This window comes from Prunus avium, chromosome 4 (assembly GCF_965620075.1).
Source record: "Prunus avium chromosome 4, drPruAviu1.hap1.1, whole genome shotgun sequence".
NCBI lineage: Eukaryota > Viridiplantae > Streptophyta > Magnoliopsida > Rosales > Rosaceae > Prunus > Prunus avium.
This window is the reverse complement of record NC_142287.1, coordinates 9531667-9556487: the sequence shown is the minus strand read 5'-3', so window position 1 is coordinate 9556487 and position 24821 is coordinate 9531667. Positions and strand designations below refer to the sequence as shown.

The 24821-nt window shown below is 42.0% G+C and overlaps 1 protein-coding gene and 1 long non-coding RNA gene across 2 annotated transcripts; both read right to left on the bottom strand.

The window, feature by feature from the left end:
* Nucleotides 1-20398: 20398 nt before the first annotated feature.
* LOC148294755 (uncharacterized) lies at nt 20399-22929 on the bottom strand. The gene is made up of 3 exons (XR_015835021.1): nt 22666-22929; nt 21713-21776; nt 20399-20592 (listed from the first exon to the last, which is right to left on the bottom strand). It is a non-coding gene; the product is annotated as an uncharacterized LOC148294755 (long non-coding RNA).
* Nucleotides 22930-23288: 359 nt separating this feature from the next.
* On the bottom strand, nt 23289-24730 carry LOC148294754 (uncharacterized). Its single transcript, XM_088251855.1, has 3 exons — nt 24407-24730; nt 23665-23952; nt 23289-23543 (listed from the first exon to the last, which is right to left on the bottom strand). Exons 1-3 carry the CDS (start codon nt 24728-24730, stop codon nt 23289-23291), a joined length of 867 nt encoding a protein of 288 aa, XP_088107981.1.
* Between the last annotated feature and the right edge of the window lie 91 nt (nt 24731-24821).

The following is a 24821-nucleotide window of genomic DNA, read 5'->3' as shown; positions in this document are numbered from 1 at the left end:
ATTTGGAACGAACTGTCGTTGAACTTGAATTGTCCAATTTCTCACACCTATTGATTTCGGATCGAGCCCCAAACTTGGGCAACATCATAATATATTGGGAGGAGTCATTTGGTGAGTTTTGAGTGAAATCCAATCTTTAGAAGTATGGAATACACCAACCACTCCAATTAGGAACGAACTACCGTTGAACTTGAATTGTCCAATTTCTCACACCTATTGATTTCGGATCGAGCCCAAAACTTGGGCAACATCATAATATGGTGGGAGGAGTCATTTGGTGAGTTTTGAGTGAAATCCAATCGCTAGAAGTACGGAATACACCAACCACTCCAATTAGGAACGAACTGCCGTTGAACTTGAATTGTCCAATTTCGAACACCTATTGATTTCGGATCGTGCCCAAAACTTGGGCAACATCATAATATGGTGGGAGGAGTCATTTGGTGAGTTTTGAGTGAAATCCAATCTTTAGAAGTATGGAATACACCGACCACTCCAATTAGGAACGAACTACCGTTGAACTTGAATTGTCCAATTTCTCACACCTATTGATTTCGGGTCGAGCCCAAAACTTGGGCAACATCATAATATGGTGGGAGGAGTCATTTGGTGAGTTTTGAGTGAAATCCAATCGCTAGAAGTACGGAATACACCAACCCCTCCAATTAGGAACGAACTGCCGTTGAACTTGAATTGTCCAATTTCGAACACCTATTGATTTCGGATCGTGCCCAAAACTTGGGCAACAGCATAATATGGCGGAAGGAGTCATTTGGTTTGTTTTGAGTGAAATCCAATAGCTAGAAGTATGGAATACACCAACCACTCCAATTAGGAACAAACTGCCGTTGAACTTGAATTGTCCAACTCGGAACACCTATTGATTTCGGATCGAGCCCAAAACTTGGGCAACATCGTAATATGGTGGGGGGAGTCATTTGGTGAGTTTTGAGTGAAATCCAATCCCTAGAAGTACGGAATACACCAACCACTCCAATTTGGAACGAACTGTCGTTGAACTTGAATTGTCCAATTTCTCACACCTATTGATTTCGGATCGAGCCCCAAACTTGGGCAACATCATAATATATTGGGAGGAGTCATTTGGTGAGTTTTGAGTGAAATCCAATCTTTAGAAGTATGGAATACACCAACCACTCCAATTAGGAACGAACTACCGTTGAACTTCAATTGTCCAATTTCTCACACCTATTGATTTCGGATCGAGCCCAAAACTTGGGCAACATCATAATATGTTGGGAGGAGTCATTTGGTGAGTTTTCAGTGAAATCCAATCGCTAGAAGTATGGAATACAAAAACCACGTCAATTAGGAACGAACTGCCGTTGAACTTGAATTGTCCAATTTCTCACACGTATTGATTTCAGATCGAGCCCAAAACTTGGGCAACATCATAATATGGTGGGAGGAGTCATTTGGTGAGTTTTGAGTGAAATCCAATCGCTAGAAGTATGGAATACACCAACCACTCCAATTAGGAACGAACTGCCGTTGAACTTGAATTGTCCAATTTCTCACACCTATTGATTTCAGATCGAGCCCCAAACTTGGCCAACATCATAATATATTGGGAGGAGTCATTTGGTGAGTTTTGAGTGAAATCCAATCTTTAGAAGTATGGAATACACCAACCACTCCAATTAGGAACGAACTGCCGTTGAACTTCAATTGTCCAATGTCTCACTCCTATTGATTTCGGATCGAGCCCAAAACTTGGGCAACATCATAATATGGTGGGAGGAGTCATTTGGTGAGTTTTGAGTGAAATCCAATCGCTAGAAGTATGGAATACACCAACCACTCTAATTAGGAACGAACTGCCGTTGAACTTGAATTGTCCAATTTGGAACACCTATTGATTTCGGATCGAGCCCCAAACTTGGGCAACATCATAATATATTGGGAGGAGTCATTTGGTGAGTTTTGAGGGAAATCCAATCTTTAGAAGTATGGAATACACCAACCACCCCAATTAGGAACGAACTGCCGTTGAACTTGAATTGTCCAATTTCCTACACCTATTGATTTCGGATCGAGCCCAAAACTTGGGCAACATTATAATATGGTGGGAGGAGTCATTTGGTGCGTTTTGAGTGAAATCCAATCACTAGAAGTATGGAATACACCAACCACTCCAATTAGGAACGAACTGCCGTTGAACTTGAATTGTCCAATTTCTCACACCTATTGATTTCGGATCGAGCCCAAAACCTGGGCAACATCATAATATGGTGGGAGGAGTCATTTGGTGAGTTTTGAGTGATATCCAATCGCTAGAAGTATGGAATACACCAACCTCTCCAATTAGGAACGAACTGCCGTTGAACTTGAATTGTCCAATTTCTCACACCCATTGATTTCGGATGGAACCCCAAACTTGTGCAACATCATAATATGGTGGGAGGAGTCATTTGGTGAGTTTTGGGTGAAATCCAATCGCTAGAAGTATGGAATACACCAACCACTCCAAGTAGGAACGAACTGCCGTTGAACTTGAATTGTCCAATTTCTTACACCCATTGATTTCGGATCGAGCCCCAAACTTGGGCAACATCATAATATGGTGGGAAGAGTCATTTGGTGAGTTTTCAGTGAAATCCAATCACTAGAAGTACGGAATACACCAACCACTCCAATTAGGAACGAACTGCCGTTGAACTTGAATAGTCCAATTTCTCACACCTATTGATTTCGGATCGAGCCCAAAATTTGGGCAACATCATAATATGATGGGAGGAGTCATTTGGTGAGTTTTGAGTGAAATCCAATCGCTAGAAGTGTGGAATACACCAACCACTCCAATTAGGAACGAACTGCCCTTGAACTTGAATTGTCCAATTTCTCACACCTATTGATTTCGGATCGAGCCCAAAACTTGAGTAACATCATAATATGGTGGGAGGAGTCATTTGGTGAGTTTTGAGTGAAATCCAATCGCTAGAAGTATGGAATACACCAACCACTCCAATTAGGAACGAACTACCGTTGAACTTGAATTGTCCAATTTGGAACACCTATTGATTTCGGATCGTGCCCAAAACTTGGGCAACATCATAATATGGTGGGAGGAGTCATTTGGTGAGTTTTTAGTGAAATCCAATCGCTAGAAGTATGGAATACACCAACCACTCCAATTAGGAACGAACTGCCGTTGAACTTGAATTGTCCAATTTCTCACACCTATTGATTTCGGATCGAGCCCAAAACTTGGGCAACATCGTAATATGGTGGGGGGAGTCATTTGGTGAGTTTTGAGTGAAATCCAATCCCTAGAAGTATGGAATACACCAACCACTCCAATTTGGAACGAACTGCCGTTGAACGTGAATTGTCCAATTTGGAACACCTATTGATTTCGGATCGAACCCAAAACTTGGGCAACATCATAATATGGTGGGAGGAGTCAGTTGGTGAGTTTTGAGTGAAATCCAATCGCTAGAAGTATGAAATACACCAACCACTCCAATTAGGAACGAACTGCCGTTGAACTTGAATTGTCCAATTTGGAACACCTATTGATTTCGGATCGAGCCCAAAACTTTGGCAACATCATAATATGGTGGGAGGAGTCATTTGGTGAGTTTTGAGTAAAATCCAATCGCTAGAAGTTTGGAATACACCAACCACTCCAATTAGGAACGAACTGCCGTTGAACTTGAATTGTCCAATTTCTCACACCCATTGATTTCGGATCGAGCCAAAAACTTCGGCAACATAATAATATGGTGGGGGGAGTCATTTGGTTAGTTTTGAGTAAAATCCAATCGCTAGAAGTATGGATTACACCAACCACACAAATTAGGAACGAACTACCTTTGAACTTGAATTGTCCAATTTGGAACACCTATTGATTTCGGATCGAGCCCAAAACTTGAGTAACATCATAATATGGTGGGAGGAGTCATTTGGTGAGTTTTGAGTGAAATCCAATCGCTAGAAGTATGGAATACACCAACCACTCCAATTAGGAACGAACTGCCGTTGAACTTGAATTGTCCAATTTGGAACACCTATCGATTTCGGATCGAGCCCAAAACTTGGGCAACATCATAATATGGTGGGAGGAGTCCTTTGGTGAGTTTTGAGTGAAATCCAATCACTAGAAGTACGGAATACACCAACCACTCCAATTAGGAACGAACTGCCGTTGAACTTGAATTGTCCAATTTGGAACACCTATTGATTTCGGATCGAGCCAAAAACTTGGGCAACATCATAATATGGTGGGAGGAGTCATTTGGTGAGTTTTGAGTGAAATCCAATCGCTAGAAGTATGGAATACACCAACCATTCCAATTGGGAACGAACTGCCGTTGCACTTGAATTGTCCAATTTCTCACACCTATTGATTTCGGATCGAGCCCAAAACTTGGGCAACATCATAATATGGTGGGAGGAGTCATTTGGTTAGTTTTGAGTGAAATCCAATCGCTAGAAGTATGGAATACACCAACCACTCCAATTAGGAACGAACTGCCGTTGAACTTGAATTGTCCAATTTCTCACACCTATTGATTTCGGATTGAGCCCAAAACTTGGGCAACATCATAATGTGGTGGGAGGAGTCATTTGGTTAGTTTTGAGTGAAATCCAATCGCTAGAAGTATGGAATACACCAACCACTCCAATTAGGAACGAACTACCGTTGAACTTGAATTGTCCAATTTGGAACACCTATTGATTTCGGATCGTGCCCAAAACTTGGGCAACATCATAATATGGTGGGAGGAGTCATTTGGTGAGTTTTTAGTGAAATCCAATCGCTAGAAGTATGGAATACACCAACCACTCCAATTAGGAACGAACTGCCGTTGAACTTGAATTGTCCAATTTCTCACACCTATTGATTTCGGATCGAGCCCAAAACTTGGGCAACATCGTAATATGGTGGGGGGAGTCATTTGGTGAGTTTTGAGTGAAATCCAATCCCTAGAAGTATGGAATACACCAACCACTCCAATTTGGAACGAACTGCCGTTGAACGTGAATTGTCCAATTTGGAACACCTATTGATTTCGGATCGAACCCAAAACTTGGGCAACATCATAATATGGTGGGAGGAGTCAGTTGGTGAGTTTTGAGTGAAATCCAATCGCTAGAAGTATGAAATACACCAACCACTCCAATTAGGAACGAACTGCCGTTGAACTTGAATTGTCCAATTTGGAACACCTATTGATTTCGGATCGAGCCCAAAACTTTGGCAACATCATAATATGGTGGGAGGAGTCATTTGGTGAGTTTTGAGTAAAATCCAATCGCTAGAAGTTTGGAATACACCAACCACTCCAATTAGGAACGAACTGCCGTTGAACTTGAATTGTCCAATTTCTCACACCCATTGATTTCGGATCGAGCCAAAAACTTCGGCAACATAATAATATGGTGGGGGGAGTCATTTGGTTAGTTTTGAGTAAAATCCAATCGCTAGAAGTATGGATTACACCAACCACACAAATTAGGAACGAACTACCTTTGAACTTGAATTGTCCAATTTGGAACACCTATTGATTTCGGATCGAGCCCAAAACTTGAGTAACATCATAATATGGTGGGAGGAGTCATTTGGTGAGTTTTGAGTGAAATCCAATCGCTAGAAGTATGGAATACACCAACCACTCCAATTAGGAACGAACTGCCGTTGAACTTGAATTGTCCAATTTGGAACACCTATCGATTTCGGATCGAGCCCAAAACTTGGGCAACATCATAATATGGTGGGAGGAGTCCTTTGGTGAGTTTTGAGTGAAATCCAATCACTAGAAGTACGGAATACACCAACCACTCCAATTAGGAACGAACTGCCGTTGAACTTGAATTGTCCAATTTGGAACACCTATTGATTTCGGATCGAGCCAAAAACTTGGGCAACATCATAATATGGTGGGAGGAGTCATTTGGTGAGTTTTGAGTGAAATCCAATCGCTAGAAGTATGGAATACACCAACCATTCCAATTGGGAACGAACTGCCGTTGCACTTGAATTGTCCAATTTCTCACACCTATTGATTTCGGATCGAGCCCAAAACTTGGGCAACATCATAATATGGTGGGAGGAGTCATTTGGTTAGTTTTGAGTGAAATCCAATCGCTAGAAGTATGGAATACACCAACCACTCCAATTAGGAACGAACTGCCGTTGAACTTGAATTGTCCAATTTCTCACACCTATTGATTTCGGATTGAGCCCAAAACTTGGGCAACATCATAATATGGTGGGAGGAGTCATTTGGTTAGTTTTGAGTGAAATCCAATCGCTAGAAGTATGGAATACACCAACCACTACAATTAGGAACTAAATGCCGTTGAACTTGTATCGTCCAATTTGGAAAACCTATTGATTTCGGATCGAGCCCAAAACTTGGGCAACATCATAATATGGTAGGAGAAGTCATTTGGTGAGTTTTGAGTGAAATCCAATTGCTAGAAGTGTGGAATACACCAACCACTCCAATTAGGAACGAACTGCTGTTGAACTTGAATAATCCAATTTCTCACACCTATTGATTTCGGATCGAGCCCAAAACTTGGGCAACATCATGATATGGTGGGAGGAGTCATTTGGTGAGTTTTGAGTGAAATCCATTCGCTAGAAGTATGGAATACACCAACCACTCCAATTAGGAACGAACTGCCGTTGAACTTGAATTGTCCAATTTTTCACACCTATTGATTTCGGATCGCGCCCGAAACTTGGGAAACATCATAATATGGTGGGAGGAGTCATTTGGTGAGTTTTGAGTGAAATCCAATCGCTCGAAGTATGGAATACACCAACCACTCCAATTAGGAACGAACTGCCGTTGAACTTGAATTGTCCAATTTCTCACGCCTATTGATTTCGGAAAATGCCCAAAACTTGGGCAACATCATAATATGGTGGGAGGAGTCATTTGGTGAGTTTTGAGTGAAATCCAATCGCTAGAAGTATGGAATACACCAACCACTCCAACTAGGAACGAACTGCCGTTGAACTTGAATTGTCTAATTTGGAACACCAATTGATTTCGGATCGAGCCCAAAACTTGGGCAACATCGTAATATGGTGGGAGGAGTCATTTGGTGAGTTTTGAGTGAAATCCAATCGATAGAAATATGGAATACACCAACCAGTCCAATTAGGAACGAACAGCCGTTGTACTTGAATAGTCCTATTTCTCACACCTATTTATTTCGGATCGAGCCCAAAACATGGGCAACATCATAAGATGGTGGGAGGAGTCATTTGGTGAGGTTTGAGTGAAATCCAATCGCTAGAAGTATGGAATACACCAACCAGTCCATTTAGGAACGAACTGCCGTTGAACTTGAATTGTCCAATTTGGAACACCTATTCATTTCGGATCGAGCCCAAAACTTGGGCAACATCATAATATGGTGGGAGGAGTCATTTGGTGAGTTTTGAGTGAAATCCAATCGCTAGAAGTATGGAATACACCAACCACTCCAATTAGGAACGAACTGCCGTTGAACTTGAATTGTCCAATTTCTCACACCTATTGATTTCGGATCGAGTCCCGAACTTGGGCAACATCATAATATGGTGGGAGGAGTCATTTGGTGAGTTTTGAGTGAAATCCAATCGCTAGAAGTATTGAATACACCAACCACTCCAATTAGGAACGAACTGCCGTTGAACTTGAATTGTCCAATTTGGAACACCTATTGATTTCGGATCGAGCCCAAAATTTGGGCAACATCATAATATGGTGGGAGGAGTCATTTGGTGAGTTTTGAGTGAAATCCAATCGCTAGAAGTATGGAATACACCAACCACTCCAATTAGGAACGAACTGCCGTTGAACTTGAATTGTCCAATTTCTCACACCTATTGAGTTCGGATCGAGCCCAAAACTTTGGCAACATCATAATATGGTGGGAGGAGTCATTTGGTGAGTTTTGAGTGAAATCCAATCGCTAGAGGTTTGGAATACACCAACCACTCCAATTAGGAACGAACTGCCGTTGAACTTGAATTGTCCAATTTGGAATACCTATTGATTTCGGATCGAGCCCAAAACTTGGGCAACGTCATAATATGGTTGCAGGAGTCATTTGGTGGGTTTTGAGTGAACTGCAATCGCTAGAGGTATGGAATACACCTACCACTCCAATTAGGAATGAACTGCGGTTGAACTTGAATTGTCCAATTTCTCACACCAATTGATTTCGGATTGAGCCCAAAACTTGGGCAACATCATAATATGGTGGGAGGAATTATTTGGGGGAGTTTTGAGTGATATCCAATCGCTAGACGTATGGAATACACCAACCACTCCAATTAGGAACGAACTGCCGTTGAAGTTGAATTGTCCAATTTGGAAAACCTATTGATTTCGGATCGAGCCCAAACCTTGGGTAACACCATAATATGGTGGGAGGAGTCATTTGGTGAGTTTTGAGTGAAATCCAATCGCTAGAAGTATGGAATACACCAACCACTCCAATTAGGAACGAACTGCCGTTGAACTTGAATTGTCCAATTTGGAACACCTATTGATTTCGGATCGAGCCCAAAACTTGGGCAACATCATAATATGGTGGGAGGAGTCATTTGGTGAGTTTTGAGTGAAATCCAATTGCTAGAAGTATGGAATACACCAACCACACCAATTATGAATGAACTGCCGTTGAACTTGAATTGTCCAATTTCTCACACCTATTGATTTCGGATCGAGCCCAAAACTTCTGCAACAACAAAATATGGTGGGAGAAGCCATTTGGTGAGTTTCGAGTGAAATCCAATCGCTAGAAGTATGGAATACACCAACCACTCCAATTAGGAACGAACTGCCGTTGAACTTGAATTGTCCAATTTGGAACACCTATTGATTTCGGATCGGGCCCAAAACTTGGGCAACTTCATAATATGGTGGGAGGAGTCATTTGGTGAGTTTTGAGTGAAATCCAATCGCCAGAAGTATAGAATACACCAACCACTCCAATTAGGAACGAACTGCCGTTGAACTTAAATTGTCCAATTTCTCACACCTATTGATTTCGGATCGAGCTCAAAACTTGGGCAACATCATAATATGGTGGGAGGAGTCATTTGGTGAGTTTTGAGTGAAATTCAATCGCTAGAAGTATGGAATACACCAACCACTCCAATTAGGAACGAACTGTCGTTGAACTTGAATTGTCCAATTTCTCACACCCATTGATTTCGGATCGAGCCCCAAACTTGGGCAACATCATAATATGGTGGGAGGAGTCATTTGGTGAGTTTTGAGTGAAATCCAATCGCTAGAAGTATGGAATACACCAACCACTCCAATTAGGAACGAACTGCCGTTGAACTTAAATTGTCCAATTTCTCATACCTATTGATTTCGGATCGAGCCCAAAACTTGGGCAACATCATAATATGGTGGGAGGAGTCATTTGGTGAGTTTTCAGTGAAATCCAATCGCTAGAAGTATGGAATACACCAACCACACCAATTAGGAATGAACTGCCGTTGAACTTGAATTGTCCAATTTGGAACACCTATTGATTTCGGATCGAGCTCAAAACTTGGGCAACATCGTAATATGGTGGGAGGAGTCATTTGGTGAGTTTTGAGTGAAATCCAATCGCTAGAAGTATGGAATACACCAACCACTCCAATTTGGAACGAACTGCCGTTAAACTTGAATTGTCCAATTTCTCACACCTATTGATTTCGGATCGAGCCCAAAACTTGGGCAACTTCATAATATGGTGGGAGGAGTCATTTGGTGAGTTTTGAGTGAAATCCAATCGCTAGAAGTATGGAATACACCAACCACTCCAATTAGGAACGAACTGCCGTTGAACTTAAATTGTCCAATTTCTCATACCTATTGATTTCGGATCGAGCTCAAAACTTGGGCAACATCGTAATATGGTGGGAGGAGTCATTTGGTGAGTTTTGAGTGAAATCCAATCGCTAGAAGTATGGAATACACCAACCACTCCAATTAGGAACGAACTGCCGTTGAACTTGAATTGTCCAATTTCTCACACCTATTGATTTCGGACCGAGCCCCAAACTTGGGAAACATCATAATATGGTGGGAGGAGTCATTTGGTGAGTTTTGAGTGAAATCCAAACGCTAGAAGTATGGAATACACCAACCACTCCGATGAGGAACGAACTGCCGTTGAACTTGAATTGTCCAATTTGGAACACCTATTGATTTCGGATCGAGCCCAAAACTTGGGCAACATCATAATATGGTGGGAGGAGTCATTTGGTGAGTTTTGAGTGAAATCCAATCTGTAGAAGTATGGAATACACCAACCACTCCAATTAGGAACGAACTGCCGTTGAACCTGAATTGTAAAATTTCTCACACCTATTGATTTCGGATCGAGCCCAAAACTTGGGCAACATCATAATATGGTGGGAGGAGTCATTTGGTGAGTTTTGAATGAAATCCAATTGCTAGAAGTATGGAATACACCAACCACTCCAATTAGGAACGAACTGTCGTTGAACTTTAATTGTCCAATTTGGAACACCTATTAATTTTGGATCTTGACCAAAACTTGGGCAACATCATAATATGGTGGGAGGAGTCATTTGGTGAGTTTTGAGTGAAATCCAATCGCTAGAAGTATGGAATACACCAACCACTCCAATTTGGAACGAACTGCCGTTAAACTTGAATTGTCCAATTTCTCACACCTATTGATTTCGGATCGAGCCCAAAACTTGGGCAACTTCATAATATGGTGGGAGGAGTCATTTGGTGAGTTTTCAGTGAAATCCAATTGCTAGAAGTATAGAATACACCAACCACTCCAATTAGGAACGAACTGCCGTTGAACTTGAATTGTCCAATTTCTCACACCTATTGATTTCGGATCGAGCCCCAAACTTGGGCAACATCATAATATGGTGGGAGGAGTCATTTGGTGAGTTTTGAGTGAAATCCAATTGCTAGAAGTATGGAATACACCAACCACTCCTATTAGGAACGAACTGCTGTTGAACTTGAATTGTCCAATTTGGAACACCTATTGATTTCGGATCGAGCCCAAAACTTGGGCAACATCATAATATGGTGGGAGGAGTCATTTGGTGAGTTTTGAGTGAAATTCAATCACTAGAAGTATGGAATACACCAACCACTCCAATTAGGAACGAACTGTCGTTGAACTTGAATTGTCCAATTTCTCACACCCATTGATTTCGGATCGAGCCCCAAACTTGGGCAACATCATAATATGGTGGGAGGAGTCATTTGGTGAGTTTTGAGTGAAATCCAATCGCTAGAAGTATGGAATACACCAACCACTCCAATTAGGAACGAACTGCCGTTGAACTTAAATTGTCCAATTTCTCATACCTATTGATTTCGGATCGAGCCCAAAACTTGGGCAACATCATAATATGGTGGGAGGAGTCATTTGGTGAGTTTTCTGTGAAATCCAATCGCTAGAAGTATGGAATACACCAACCACACCAATTAGGAATGAACTGCCGTTGAACTTGAATTGTCCAATTTGGAACACCTATTGATTTCGGATCGAGCTCAAAACTTGGGCAACATCGTAATATGGTGGGAGGAGTCATTTGGTGAGTTTTGAGTGAAATCCAATCGCTAGAAGTATGGAATACACCAACCACTCCAATTAGGAACGAACTGCCGTTGAACTTGAATTGTCCAATTTCTCACACCTATTGATTTCGGACCGAGCCCCAAACTTGGGAAACATCATAATATGGTGGGAGGAGTCATTTGGTGAGTTTTGAGTGAAATCCAAACGCTAGAAGTATGGAATACACCAACCACTCCGATGAGGAACGAACTGCCGTTGAACTTGAATTGTCCAATTTGGAACACCTATTGATTTCGGATCGAGCCCAAAACTTGGGCAACATCATAATATGGTGGGAGGAGTCATTTGGTGAGTTTTGAGTGAAATCCAATCTGTAGAAGTATGGAATACACCAACCACTCCAATTAGGAACGAACTGCCGTTGAACCTGAATTGTCCAATTTCTCACACCTATTGATTTCGGATCGAGCCCAAAACTTGGGCAACATCATAATATGGTGGGAGGAGTCATTTGGTGAGTTTTGAATGAAATCCAATTGCTAGAAGTATGGAATACACCAACCACTCCAATTAGGAACGAACTGTCGTTGAACTTGAATTGTCCAATTTGGAACACCTATTAATTTTGGATCTTGACCAAAACTTGGGCAACATCATAATATGGTGGGAGGAGTCATTTGGTGAGTTTTGAGTGAAATCCAATCGCTAGAAGTATGGAATACACCAACCACTCCAATTAGGAACGAACTGTCGTTGAACTTGAATTGTCCAATTTCTCACACCTATTGATTTCGGATCGAGTCCAAAACTTGGGCAACATCATAATATGGTGGGAGGAGTCGTTTGGTGAGTTTTGAGTGAAATCCAATCGCTAGAAGTATGGAATACACCAACCACTCCAATTAGGAACGAACTGCCGTTGAACTTGAATTGTCCAATTTCTCACACCCATTGGTTTCGGATCGAACCCAAAACTTGGGCAACATCATAATATGTTGGGAGGAGTCATTTGGTGAGTTTTGAGTGAAATCCAATCGCTAGAAGTATGGAATACACCTACCACTCCAGTTAGGAACGAACTGCCGTTGAACTTGAATTGTCCAATTTCTCACACGTATTGATTTCGGATCGAGCCCAAAACTTGGGCAACATCATAAAATGGTGGGAGGAGTCATTTGTGAGTTTTTAGTGAAATTCAATCGCTAGAAGTGTGTAATACACCAACCACTCCAATTTGGAACGAACTGACGTTGAACTTGAATTGTCCAATTTGGAACACCTTTTGATTTCGGATCGAGCCCAAAACTTGGGCACCATCAAAATATGGTGGGAGGAGTCATTTGGTGAGTTTTGAGTGAAATCCAATCGCTAGAAGTATGGAATACACCAACCACTCCAATTAGGAACGAACTGCCGTTGAACTTGAATTGTCCAATTTCTCACACCTATTGATTTCGGATCGAGCCCAAAACTTGGGCCACATCATAATATGGTGGGAGGAGTCATTTGGTGAGTTTTGAGTGAAATCCAATCGCTAGAAGTATGGAATACACCATCCAATCCAATTAGGAACGAACTGTCGTTGAACTTGAATTGTCGAATTTCTCACACCTATTGATTTCGGATCGAGCCCCAAACTTGGGCAACATCATAATATGGTGGGAGCAGTAATTTGGTGAGTTTTGAGTGAAATCCAATCGCTAGAAGTGTGGAATACACCGACCCCTCCAATTAGGAACGAACTGCCGTTGAACTTGCATTGTCCAATTTGGAACACCTATGGATTTCGGATCGAGCCCCAAATTTGGGCAACATCATAATATGGTGGGAGGAGTCATTTGGTGAGTTTTGAGTGAAATCCAATCCCTAGAAGTATGGAATACACCAACCACTCCAATTAGGAACGAACACCCGTTGAACTTAAATTGTCCAATTTCTAACACCTATTGATTTCGGATCGAGCCCAAAACTTGGGCAACATCATAATATGGTGGGAGGAGTCATTTGGTGAGTTTTCAGTGAAATCCAATCGCTAGAAGTATGGAATACACCAACCACTCCAATTAGGAACTAACTGTCGTTGAACTTGAATTGTCCAATTTCTCACACCCATTGATTTCGGATCGAGCCCCAAAGTTGGGCAACATCATAATAGGGTGGGAGGAGTCATTTGGTGAGTTTTGAGTGAAATCCAATCGCTAGAAGTATGGAATACACCAACCACTCCAATTAGGAATGAACTGCCGTTGAACTTGAATTGTCCAATTTGGAACACCTATTGATTTCGGTTCGAGACCAAAACTTGGGCAACATCATAATATGGTGGGAGGAGTCATTTAGGGAGTTTTGAGTGAAATCCAATCGCTAGAAGTATGGAATACACCAACCACTCCAACTAGGAACGAACTGCCGTTGAACTTGAATTGTCCAATTTCTCACACCTATTGATTTCGGATCGAGCCCAAAGCTTGGGCAACATCATAATATGGTGGGAGGAGTCTTTTGGTGAGTTTTGAGTGAAATCCAATCGCTAGAAGTATGGAATACACCAACCACTCCAATTAGGAATGAACTGCCGTTGAACTTGAATTGTCCAATTTGGAACACCTATTGATTCCGGATCGAGCCCAAAACTTGGGCAACATCATAATATGGTGGGAGGAGTCATTTGGTGAGTTTTGAGTGAAATCCAATCGCTAGAAGTATGTAATACACCAACCACTCCAATTAGGAACGAACTGCCGTTGAACTTGAATTGTCCAATTTCTCACACCTATTGATTTCGGATGGAACCCCAAACTTGTGCAACATCATAATATGGTGCGAGAAGTCATTTGGTGAGTTTTGAGTGAAATCCAATCGCTAGAAGTATGGAATACACCAACCACTCCAATTAGGAACGAACTGCCGTTGAACTTAAATTGTCCAATTTCTCACACCTATTGAGTTCGGATCGAGCCCAAAACTTGGGCAACATCATATTATGGTGGGAGGAGTCATTTGGTGAGTTTTGAGTGAAATCCAATCGCTAGAAGTATGGAATACACCAACCACTCCAATTAGGAACGAACTGCCGTTGAACTTGAATTGTCCAATTTCTCACACCTATTGATTTCGGATCGAGCCCAAAACTTGGGCAACATCATAATATGGTGGAAGGAGTCATTTGGTGAGTTTTGAGTGAAATCCAATCGCTAGAAGTACGGAATACACCAACCACTCCAATTAGGAACGCACTGCCGTTGAACTTGGATTGTCCAATTTGGAACACCTATTGATTTTGGATCGAGCCCAAAACTTGGGCAATATCATAATATGGTGGGAGGAGTCATTTGTGAGTTTTGAGTGAAATCCAATCGCTAGAAGTGTGGAATACACCAACCACTCCAATTTGGAATGAACTGCCGTTGAACATGAGTTGTCCAATTTGGAACACCTTTTGATTTCGGATCGAGCCCAAAACTTGGGCAACATCATAATATGGTGGGAGGAGTCATGTGCTGAGTTTTGAGTGAAATCCAATCGCTAGAAGTATGGAATACACCAACCACTCCAATTAGGAACGAACTGCCGTTGAACTTGAGTTGTCCAATTTCTCACACGTATTGATTTCGGATCGAGCCCAAAACTTGGGCAACATCATAAAATGGTGGGAGGAGTCATTTGTGAGTTTTTAGTGAAATCCAATTGCTAGAAGTATGGAATACACCAACCACTCCAATTAGGAACGAACTGCCGTTGAACTTGAGTTGTCCAATTTGGAACACCTATTGATTTCGGATCGAGCCCAAAACTTGGGCAATATCATAATATGGTGGGAGGAGTCATTTGGTGAGTTTTGAGTGAAATCCAATCGCTAGAAGTATGGAATACTCCAACCATTCCAATTAGGAACGACCTGCCGTTGAACTTGAATTGTCCTATTTGGAACACCTATTTATTTCGGATGGAACCCCAAACTTGTGCAACATCATAATATGGTGGGAGGAGTCATTTGTTGAGTTTTGAGTGAAATCCAATCGCTAGAAGTGTGGAATACACCAACCACTCCAATTAGGAACGAACTGCCGTTGAACTTGAATTGTACAATTCTCACACGTACTGAGTTCGGATCAAGCCCCAACCTTGGGTAACATCATAATATGGTGGGAGGAGTCATTTGGTGAGTTTTGAGTGAAATCCAATCGCTAGAAGTATGGAATACACCAACCACTCCAATTAGGAACGAACTGCCGTTGAACTTGAATTGTCCAATTTGGAACACCTATTGATTTCGGATTGAGCCCAAAACTTGGGCAACATCATAATATGGTGGGAGGAGTCATTTGGTGAGTTTTGAGTGAAATCCAATCGCTAGAAGTATGGAATACACCAAACACTCCAATTAGGAACGAACTGCCGTTGAACTTGAATTGTCCAATTTGGAACACCTATTGATTTCGGATGGAACCCCAAACTTGTGCAACATCATAATATGGTGGGAGGAGTCATCTGGTGAGTTTTGAGTGAAATCCAATCGCTAGGAGTATGGAATACACCAAACACTCCAACTAAGAACGAACTGCCGTTGAACTTCAATTGTCCAATTTCTCACACCTATTGATTTCGGATCGAGCCCAAAACTTGGGCAACGTCATAATATGGTGGGAGAAGTCATTTGGTGAGTTTTGAGTGAAATCCAATCGCTAGAAATGTGGAATACACCAACCACTCAAATTAGGAACGAACTGCCGGTGAACTTGAATTGTCCAATTTGGAACACCTATTGATTTCGGATCGAGCCCAAAACTTGGGCAACATCATAATATGGTGGGAGGAATCATTTGGTGTGTTTTGAGTGAAATCCAATTGCTAGAAGTGTGGAATACACCAACCATTCCAATTAGGAACGACCTGCCGTTGAACTTGAATTGTCCAATTTGGAACACCTATTGATTTCGGATGGAACCCCAAACTTGTGCAACATCATAATATGGTGGGAGGAGTCATTTGGTGAGTTTTGAGTGAAATCCAATCGCTAGAAGTATGGAATACACCAACCACTCCAATTAGGAACGAACTGCCGTTGAACTTGAATTGTCCAATTTCTCAGACCTATTGATTTCGGATCGAGCCCAAAACTTGGGCAACATCATAATATGGTGGGAGGAGTCATTTGGTGAGTTTTGAGTGAAATCCAATCGCTAGAAGTATGGAATACACCAACCACTCCAATTAGGAACGAACTGTCGTTGAACTTGAATTGTCCAATTTGGAACACCTATTGATTTCGGATCGAGACCAAAACTTGGGGAACAACATAATATGGTGGGAGGAGTCATTTAGTGAATTTTGAGTGAAATCCAATCGCTAGAAGTATGGAATACACCAACCACTCCAATTAGGAACGAACTGCCGTTGAACTTGAATTGTCCAATTTCTCACACCTATTGATTTCGGATCGAGTCCAAAACTTGGGCAACATCATAATATGGTGGAACGAGTCATTTGGTGAGTTTTGAGTGAAATCTAATCGCTAGAAGTATGGAATACACCAACCACTCCAATTAGGAACGAACTGCCGTTGAACTTGAGTTGTCCAATTTGGAACACCTATTGATTTCGGATCGAGCCCAAAACATGGGCAACATCATAATATGGTGGGAGGAGTCATTTGGTGAGTTTTGAGTGAAATCCAATCGCTAGAAGTGTGGAATACACCAACCACTCCAATTAGGAACGAACTGCCGTTGAACTTGAATTGTCCAATTTCTCACACCTATTGATTTCGGATCGAGTCCAAAACTTGGGCAACATCATAATATGGTGGGAGGAGTCGTTTGGTGAGTTTTGAGTCAAATCCAATCACTAGAAGTGTGGAATACACCAACCACTCCAATTAGGAACGAACTGCCGTTGAACTTGAATTGTCCAATTTGGAACACCTATTGATTTCGGATTGAGCCCAAAACTTGGGCAACATCATAATATGGTGGGAGGAGTCATTTGGTGAGTTTTGAGTGAAATCCAATCGCTAGAAGTATGGAATACACCAACCATTCCAATTAGGAACGACCTGCCGTTGAACTTGAATTGTCCGATTTGGAACACCTATTGATTTCTGATGGAACCCCAAACTTGTGCAACAACATAATATGGTGGGAGGAGTCATTTGGTGAGTTTTGAGTGAAATCCAATCGCTAGAAGTATGGAATACACCAACCACTCCAATTAGGAACGAACTGCCGTTGAACTTGAATTGTCCAATTTGGAACACCTATTGATTTCGGATCGAGTACAAAACTTGGGCAACAGCATAATATGGTGGGAGGAGTCATTTCGTGAGTTTTGAGTGAAATCCAATCGCTAGAAGTATGGAATACACCAACCACTCCAATTAGGAACGAACTGCCGTTGAACTTGAATTGTCCAGTTTGGAACACCTATTGATTTCGGATCGAGTCCAAAACTTGGGCAACATCATAATATGGTGGGAGGAGTCATTTGGTGAGTTTTGAGTGAAATCCAATTGATAGACGTTTGGAATACACCAACCACTCCAATTAGGAACGAACTGCCGTTGAACTTGAATGTCCAATTTGGAACACCTATTGATTTCGGATCGATTCCAAAACTTGGGCAACATCATAATATCGTGGGAGGAGTCATTTGGTGAGTTTTGAGTGAACTCCAATCGCTAGAAGTATGGAATACACCAACCACTCCAATTTGGAACGAACTGTCGTTGAACTTGAATTGTCCAATTTCTCACTCCTATTGATTTCGGATCGAGTCCAAAACTTGGGCAACAACATAATATGGTGGGAGGAGTCGTTTGGTGAGTTTTGAGTCAAATCCAATCGCTAGAAGTATGGAATACACCAACCACTCCAATTAGGAACGAACTGCCGTTGAACTTGAATTGTCCAATTTGGAACACCTATTGATTTCGGATCGATTCCAAAACTTGGGCAACATCATAATATGGTGGGAGGAGTCATTTGGTGAGTTTTAAGTGAAATTCAATCGCTAGAAGTATGGAATACACCAACCACTCCAATTAGGAACGAACTGCCGTTGAACTTGAATTGTCCAATTTGGAACACCTATTGATTTCGGATCGAGCCCAAAACTTGGGCAACATCATAATATGGTGGGAGGAGTCATTTGGTGAGTTTTGAGTGAAATCCAATCGCTAGAAGTATGGAATACACCAACCACTCCAATTAGGAACGAACTGCCGTTGAACTTGAACTGTCCAATTTGGAACACCTATTGATTTCGGATCGAGTCCAAAACTTGGGCAACATCATCATATGGTGGGAGGAGTCATTTGTTGAGTTTTGAGTGAACACCAATCGCTAGAAGTATGGAATACACCAAAACTCCAATTAGGAACGAACTGCCGATGAACTTGAATTTTCCAATTTCTCACACCTATTGATTTCGGATCGAGCCCAAAACTTTGGCAACATCATAATATGGTGGGAGGAGTCATTTGGTGAGTTTTGAGTGAAATCCAATCGCTAGGAGTATGGAATACACCAAACACTCCAATTAGGAACGAACTGACGTTGAACTTGAATTGTCCAATTTCTCACACCTATTGATTTCGGATCGAGCCCCAAATTTGGGCAACATCATACTATGGTGGGAGGAGTCATTTGGTGTGTTTTGAGTGAAGTCCAATCGCTAGAAGTATAAAATACACCAACCACTCCAATTAGGAACGAACTGCCGTTGAACTTGAATTGTCCAATTTCTCACACCTATTGATTTCGGATCGATTCCAAAACTTGGGCAACATCATAATATGGTGGGAGGAGTCATTTGGTGAGTTTTGAGTGAAATTCAATCGCTAGAAGTACGGAATACACCAACCACTCCAATTAGGAACGAACTGCCGTTGAACTTGAATTGTCCAATTTCTCACACCTATTGATTTCGGATCGAGCCCAAAACTTGGGCAACATCATAATATGGTGGGAGGAGTCATTTGGGGAGTTTTGAGTGAAATCCAATTGCTAGAAGTATGGAATACACCAACCACTCCAATTAGGAACGAACTGCCGTTGAACTTGAATTGTCCAATTTCCCACACCTATTGAGTTCGGATCGAGCCCAAAACTTGGGTAACATCATAATATGGTGGGAGGAGTCATTTGGTGAGTTTTGAGTGAAATCCAATCGCTAGAACTATGGAATACACCAACCACTCCAATTAGGAACGAACTGCCGTTGAACTTGAATTGTCCAATTTGGAACACCTATTGATTTCGGATCGAGCCCAAAACTTGGGCAACATCATAATATGGTGGGAGGAGTCATTTGGTGAGTTTTGAGTGAAATCCAAACGCTAGAAGTATGGAATACAACAACCACTCCAATGAGGAACGAACTGCCGTTGAACTTGAATTGTCCAATTTTGAACACCTATTGATTTCGGATCGAGACCAAAACTTGGGGAACAACATAATATGGTGGTAGGAGTCATTTAGTGAGTTTTGAGTGAAATCCAATCGCTAGAAGTATGGAATACACCAACCACTCCAATTAGGAACGAACTGCCGTTGAACTTGAATTGTCCAATTTCTCACACCTATTGATTTCGGATCGAGTCCAAAACTTGGGCAACATCAAAATATGGTGGGAGTAGTCATTTTGACAGGACCCGACCCAAATTCCACTTTGGAATCCGAGCCGGACCCTGTTTGTGTCCGACACCTGGCAAGTGCCGGGCACAAGTGACCTAATTGCCCTTTCCAGTCAACTTTCAACATAAAACTGGGGTTTGACTTCTGCCGAAAAATTAGCAGAGTCTCCCCTGCAATTAGACCAATCCCAAACTTACACCTATCAGACATGCATATAAAATAATATACACCAACTGCCAGCATACAAAAATTTACATACTAACAGTTAGACAAGTGTTCTAGGGCAATATCAGAGCTCTACACAGATTAGGTTACAAGTATAAAATAATTAAACAAAACCCTACTTTGTCAAGGAAGCTGGCGGAAGATGAACTCGGCCCGATGGTGGCTCATTGTGCACGCTTACTGCCTGGGGGCGCAAAACATTAAAAGGGTGAGTGGACCAAAAACAAAGCGTTAGAAAATAGTATTAGAACATACTAACCCCTCTGTAAAAACAGTTATAAAACTATATCATTTTCTTATTTATACTCGTACTAAAATCAATGCATTTCTATTTATATCTAAGAGCCAATCATACACTTAATCAAACATTAAGTCTTATATAAATATACGTACAGAAATCAATGCAAGCGTGTATATATATATATAAACAATCACACACTTGATTAAAACGTTAAATCCTTGAAAGCATTGAAATCAACTTTTAAATCTACCACCTAGGTGTACCCATTTAGTAATCCGTCAATTCCTTATAATCCGTCAATTCCTTTAATTTCCGTCAATTCCTTTATAATCCGTCAATTCCATTCTCGTGCCACCGGAGTGACACGTCCTAGCAGACCTCGGGAAACACAAAGTCAACCCAAGCCGCAATCCTAGCAGAATTCAGGGGACACTTGGTCGGCCTGATCCGCAATCCTAGCAGAATTCAGGGGACACTTAGTCGGCCTGATCCGCAATCCTAGCAGAATTCAGGGGACACTTGGTCGGCCTGATCCGCAATCCTAGCAGAATTCAGGGGACACTTGGTCGGCCTGATCCGCATTCCTCACACCCACGGTTTGGGCGTTCCCGAAAATCGTGGGGCGGTGTCTAGCATGCTGACTTACCCGAAGGCAACTGGATGTCCGTCGACATCAGTATAACCGAAGGCAACATAATTTTATTCCGAAGGCAACTTTATTTCCGAGGCAACATTTATTATACTGAAGGCAACCTTGGGTACCTATGGTGGCTTAAAATAAATGTATATATATATATATATATATAATTCTTGAAAAAGATTAAAGTTTATAAAACTACTTATAAAACTATTCCTTAAATCCTGCTGCCATTTAATCTGATAATACCTCAGTTCTAACTTTCCAAATCCCTTTTTAAATGTTCCACTAGGCAGCACATAAATAAACAGAAATATTTAAATCTATCAAGTCATGCTAGGAAAGCTGTATTCAGTAAAACTTATTCAAGATCAAATAATGAAATTAAAATGCATAAAACGTTTATAAAACAAACAGTCCACTCACAGATACTCTGAGCTAGCTGGACCCTTTGAAGGTCCCTCCTGCGGGTCACCTGGTGCCCGGGTGCCTGTATAACCATCATAATATTTTATTAAAAACTCTGCTCAGTAATATAATATTAAATTAAAAACCCTGACCCCCGGCTCCTAAAAATGCGTGCATCACTTTAAAGGTCATTCCTATGTCCACACTCACTTTCCTCTCAGTGGACACGATTTAAAAGTACCTAGGGACTCAAAAGCGATAAAATCCCCAAAAGTCAACTCGGGACCCCGTGGGGTCCACGACCTCAGAATTTCGATCCGATCGTTCCTAGAGGTTCCAATAGGCCTAGGACACATGTCCCAAGAGTTTGGTCTCGATCGGATGGTCGGATTGCTCACAATTGTACGATCGGACTAATGAATGATTTTCCGTAAACCTAGTCCTAGGGTTGGCTTTTTCGGAGTATCCGGGACTCCGATTGACGATCCGTCGAATCCTACACGATCATTAAAATACCTAGATCAACATCCTCCAGTTTGGCTATGATCCAACGGTCCGAACGTATTGAACCCGAAAAATGCACACTATGCGAGATCCGTTCGGGGTTCAAACGTTATCCGAATTGAGATCCGCGAAAACCTGCGCGCTCGTGAGGACACGAGGATCGTTCTGGGACCAAGAATGGGCTCTGCTACCTGGCCCACGCGCCGGCCGCGCGTGGGTGTGCCTAACAATTTCCGGCGACCGGAAAATCTCTAAACCGCCGGCCCAAACTCCTAGTCTAGGTAAAACACCAAATTTGCAACCACTTTTGTTCTTGGACTAAGGCCAAAAAGTGACCGGAAGTGACTGATTCCGGCATCCTAAGCTCGGCAGAAACTTAACTTGAAAATTAACCTCTTAATCCTCAAAATCTCTCCAATCCTACCCAACCATCAGCTAGAGCATGAGAATCAGTCGAAAAACCATACCTAATTCGTCCGATTTGGTGGCCGGAGGAGGGAGTTTGAGGGATTTGAAAATCGGAGAAAATCTGCCGCGATTTTCTGGTTCTCTCCAGCGATTCGTGGCGGCAGGCGGCGGGGGAGGACGTCGAGCAAGGAGGCTGGGGAGTCGCCAGTCTGATCTGGGCTGGCCGGCGTCGCTGGTGGTGGCTGGGAGGAGGGGTGATGTCGGCTGGAAAACCAGAGGGGGGAAGATGTCGCGAGGAAGAAGAGAGAGTGAGGAGAGAGAAAGGGAGGGTCTGATTTTAAAATATGATTTTTTTTTCCAAAATTTCAATTTTGCCCTTTTTCGTATTTTGATCGTATTATCTTCAATACGACTCGGAATTGAGCCCATTACGTGTCTACGGACTCGTTTTGTCGTGCTCTATGCAATGGTACAAGTGGATTTTCCAAATTCTTTCTCGATCAAAAAGTCAACTTAAAACCTAATAAATTATTCCGAGGGTAGTTTAGTCTTTTCCTTCATTAAATTAATAGTTAAATAATAATTAAGGTTTGGGTTGTTACAATCTACCCCCCTTATGAAAATTTCGTCCTCGAAATTTACGTACCTGTCACTCGAAGAGGTAAGTATACTGAGCCAGCACCTATTCTTCAGGTCCCCAAGTGGCCTCTTCCACATCGTGACTCCTCCACAAGACCTTCACTAGTGGAATCTCTCTAGATCGAAGCAGTTGCATCTTCCGATCCATAATCTGAACAGGCTGCTCCACATAACTTAAATCATCCTTCCACTTTATGGGTTGTTCTTCCAAGACATGGGATGGGTCTGAAATATACTTTCGGAGCATGGATACGTGAAATACGTCATGTAGACGGGAAAGATCTGCTGGAAGTCCAGTCTGTAAGCTACTGGGCCCACACGCTAAACATTCTCATATAGCCCAACATAGTGATGGCTTAGTTTTCCTCGTTTCCCAAATCTCACTATGCCTTTCCAAGGCGACAATTTCAAAAAAATACCCAGTCACCAACCTCAAACTGAAGATCTTTCCTCCTGTTATTTGCATGACTCTTTTGTCTTTCTTGGGCCACCTTGAGCATTTCTCTAATTGTTTCTACATGTTTCATTGTCCTTTCAACATCCCCAGATACCCGTAACTTGTGCTCGCCCACTTCATCCCAATACAAAGGCGTTCTACAATGTTTCCCGTACAAGGCATCAAATGGTGACATTCCTATACTCTCCTGAAAACTGTTATTATAGACAAACTCCATGAGTGGCAATTTCTCATCCCAGTTACCCCGAAACTGCAATGCACAAGCTCTCAACATTTTTTCTAAAGTCTGAATCATCCTTTTAGACTGACCATCTGTCTGGGGGTGGAACGCAGTTCCGAACTGCAGCTGGGTCTCAAATGCCTCCTGTAACTTCATCCAAAAACGGGACGTGAACCGAGGACCTCTATCGGAAATAATGGATACTGATGCTCCATGGAGTCTCACTATCTCATCAATAAAAATCTTGGCCAACTTATTCAAGGTATAGTTTGCTCTCATCGGCAGAAAGTGAGCTGACTTAGTGAGTCGATCCACAATTACTCATATTCCATCATCCTTGTCCTTTGTTCGAGGAAGTTTGAACACAAAATTCATAGTAATGTGCTCCCATTTCCACTCGGGAATCGAAAGTGGTTGCAACAATCCGAATGGTTTCTGCCACTCTGCCTTGACTGGCCGACAAATTAAACACCTACCGACGTACTCTGCAATCTGTTTCTTCCAGAAAGGCCACCAATAATGCTCTCAGAGTACGATACATCTTGGTGTGGCCAAGGTACATGGCAAAGGCCGAGCAATGGGCCTCCTCAAGAATTTCCCTTTTTAAGGTCTCATCCTCAGGAACATACAATCTTGTTCCTACCATCAAAGTCCTATCATTCCTTACTGAGTAATATGTCCTGGTGCCATTCTCAACCTCTAATCTCAGTATACGAACTAGTGGATCTTGAGACTGAGCTTTACTTAATCGCTCCACTAGCACTGGTTTCACATTGAGAGTAGCTAACAGTGCTCCTTGATCATCCATACCTAGCCCAACTCTCAATTTCCTCCTTTCCACCAACTATGGCAGACACCTCCCTCGAAAATGAGGTACCGATCCCGAGAACTTCCTGCTG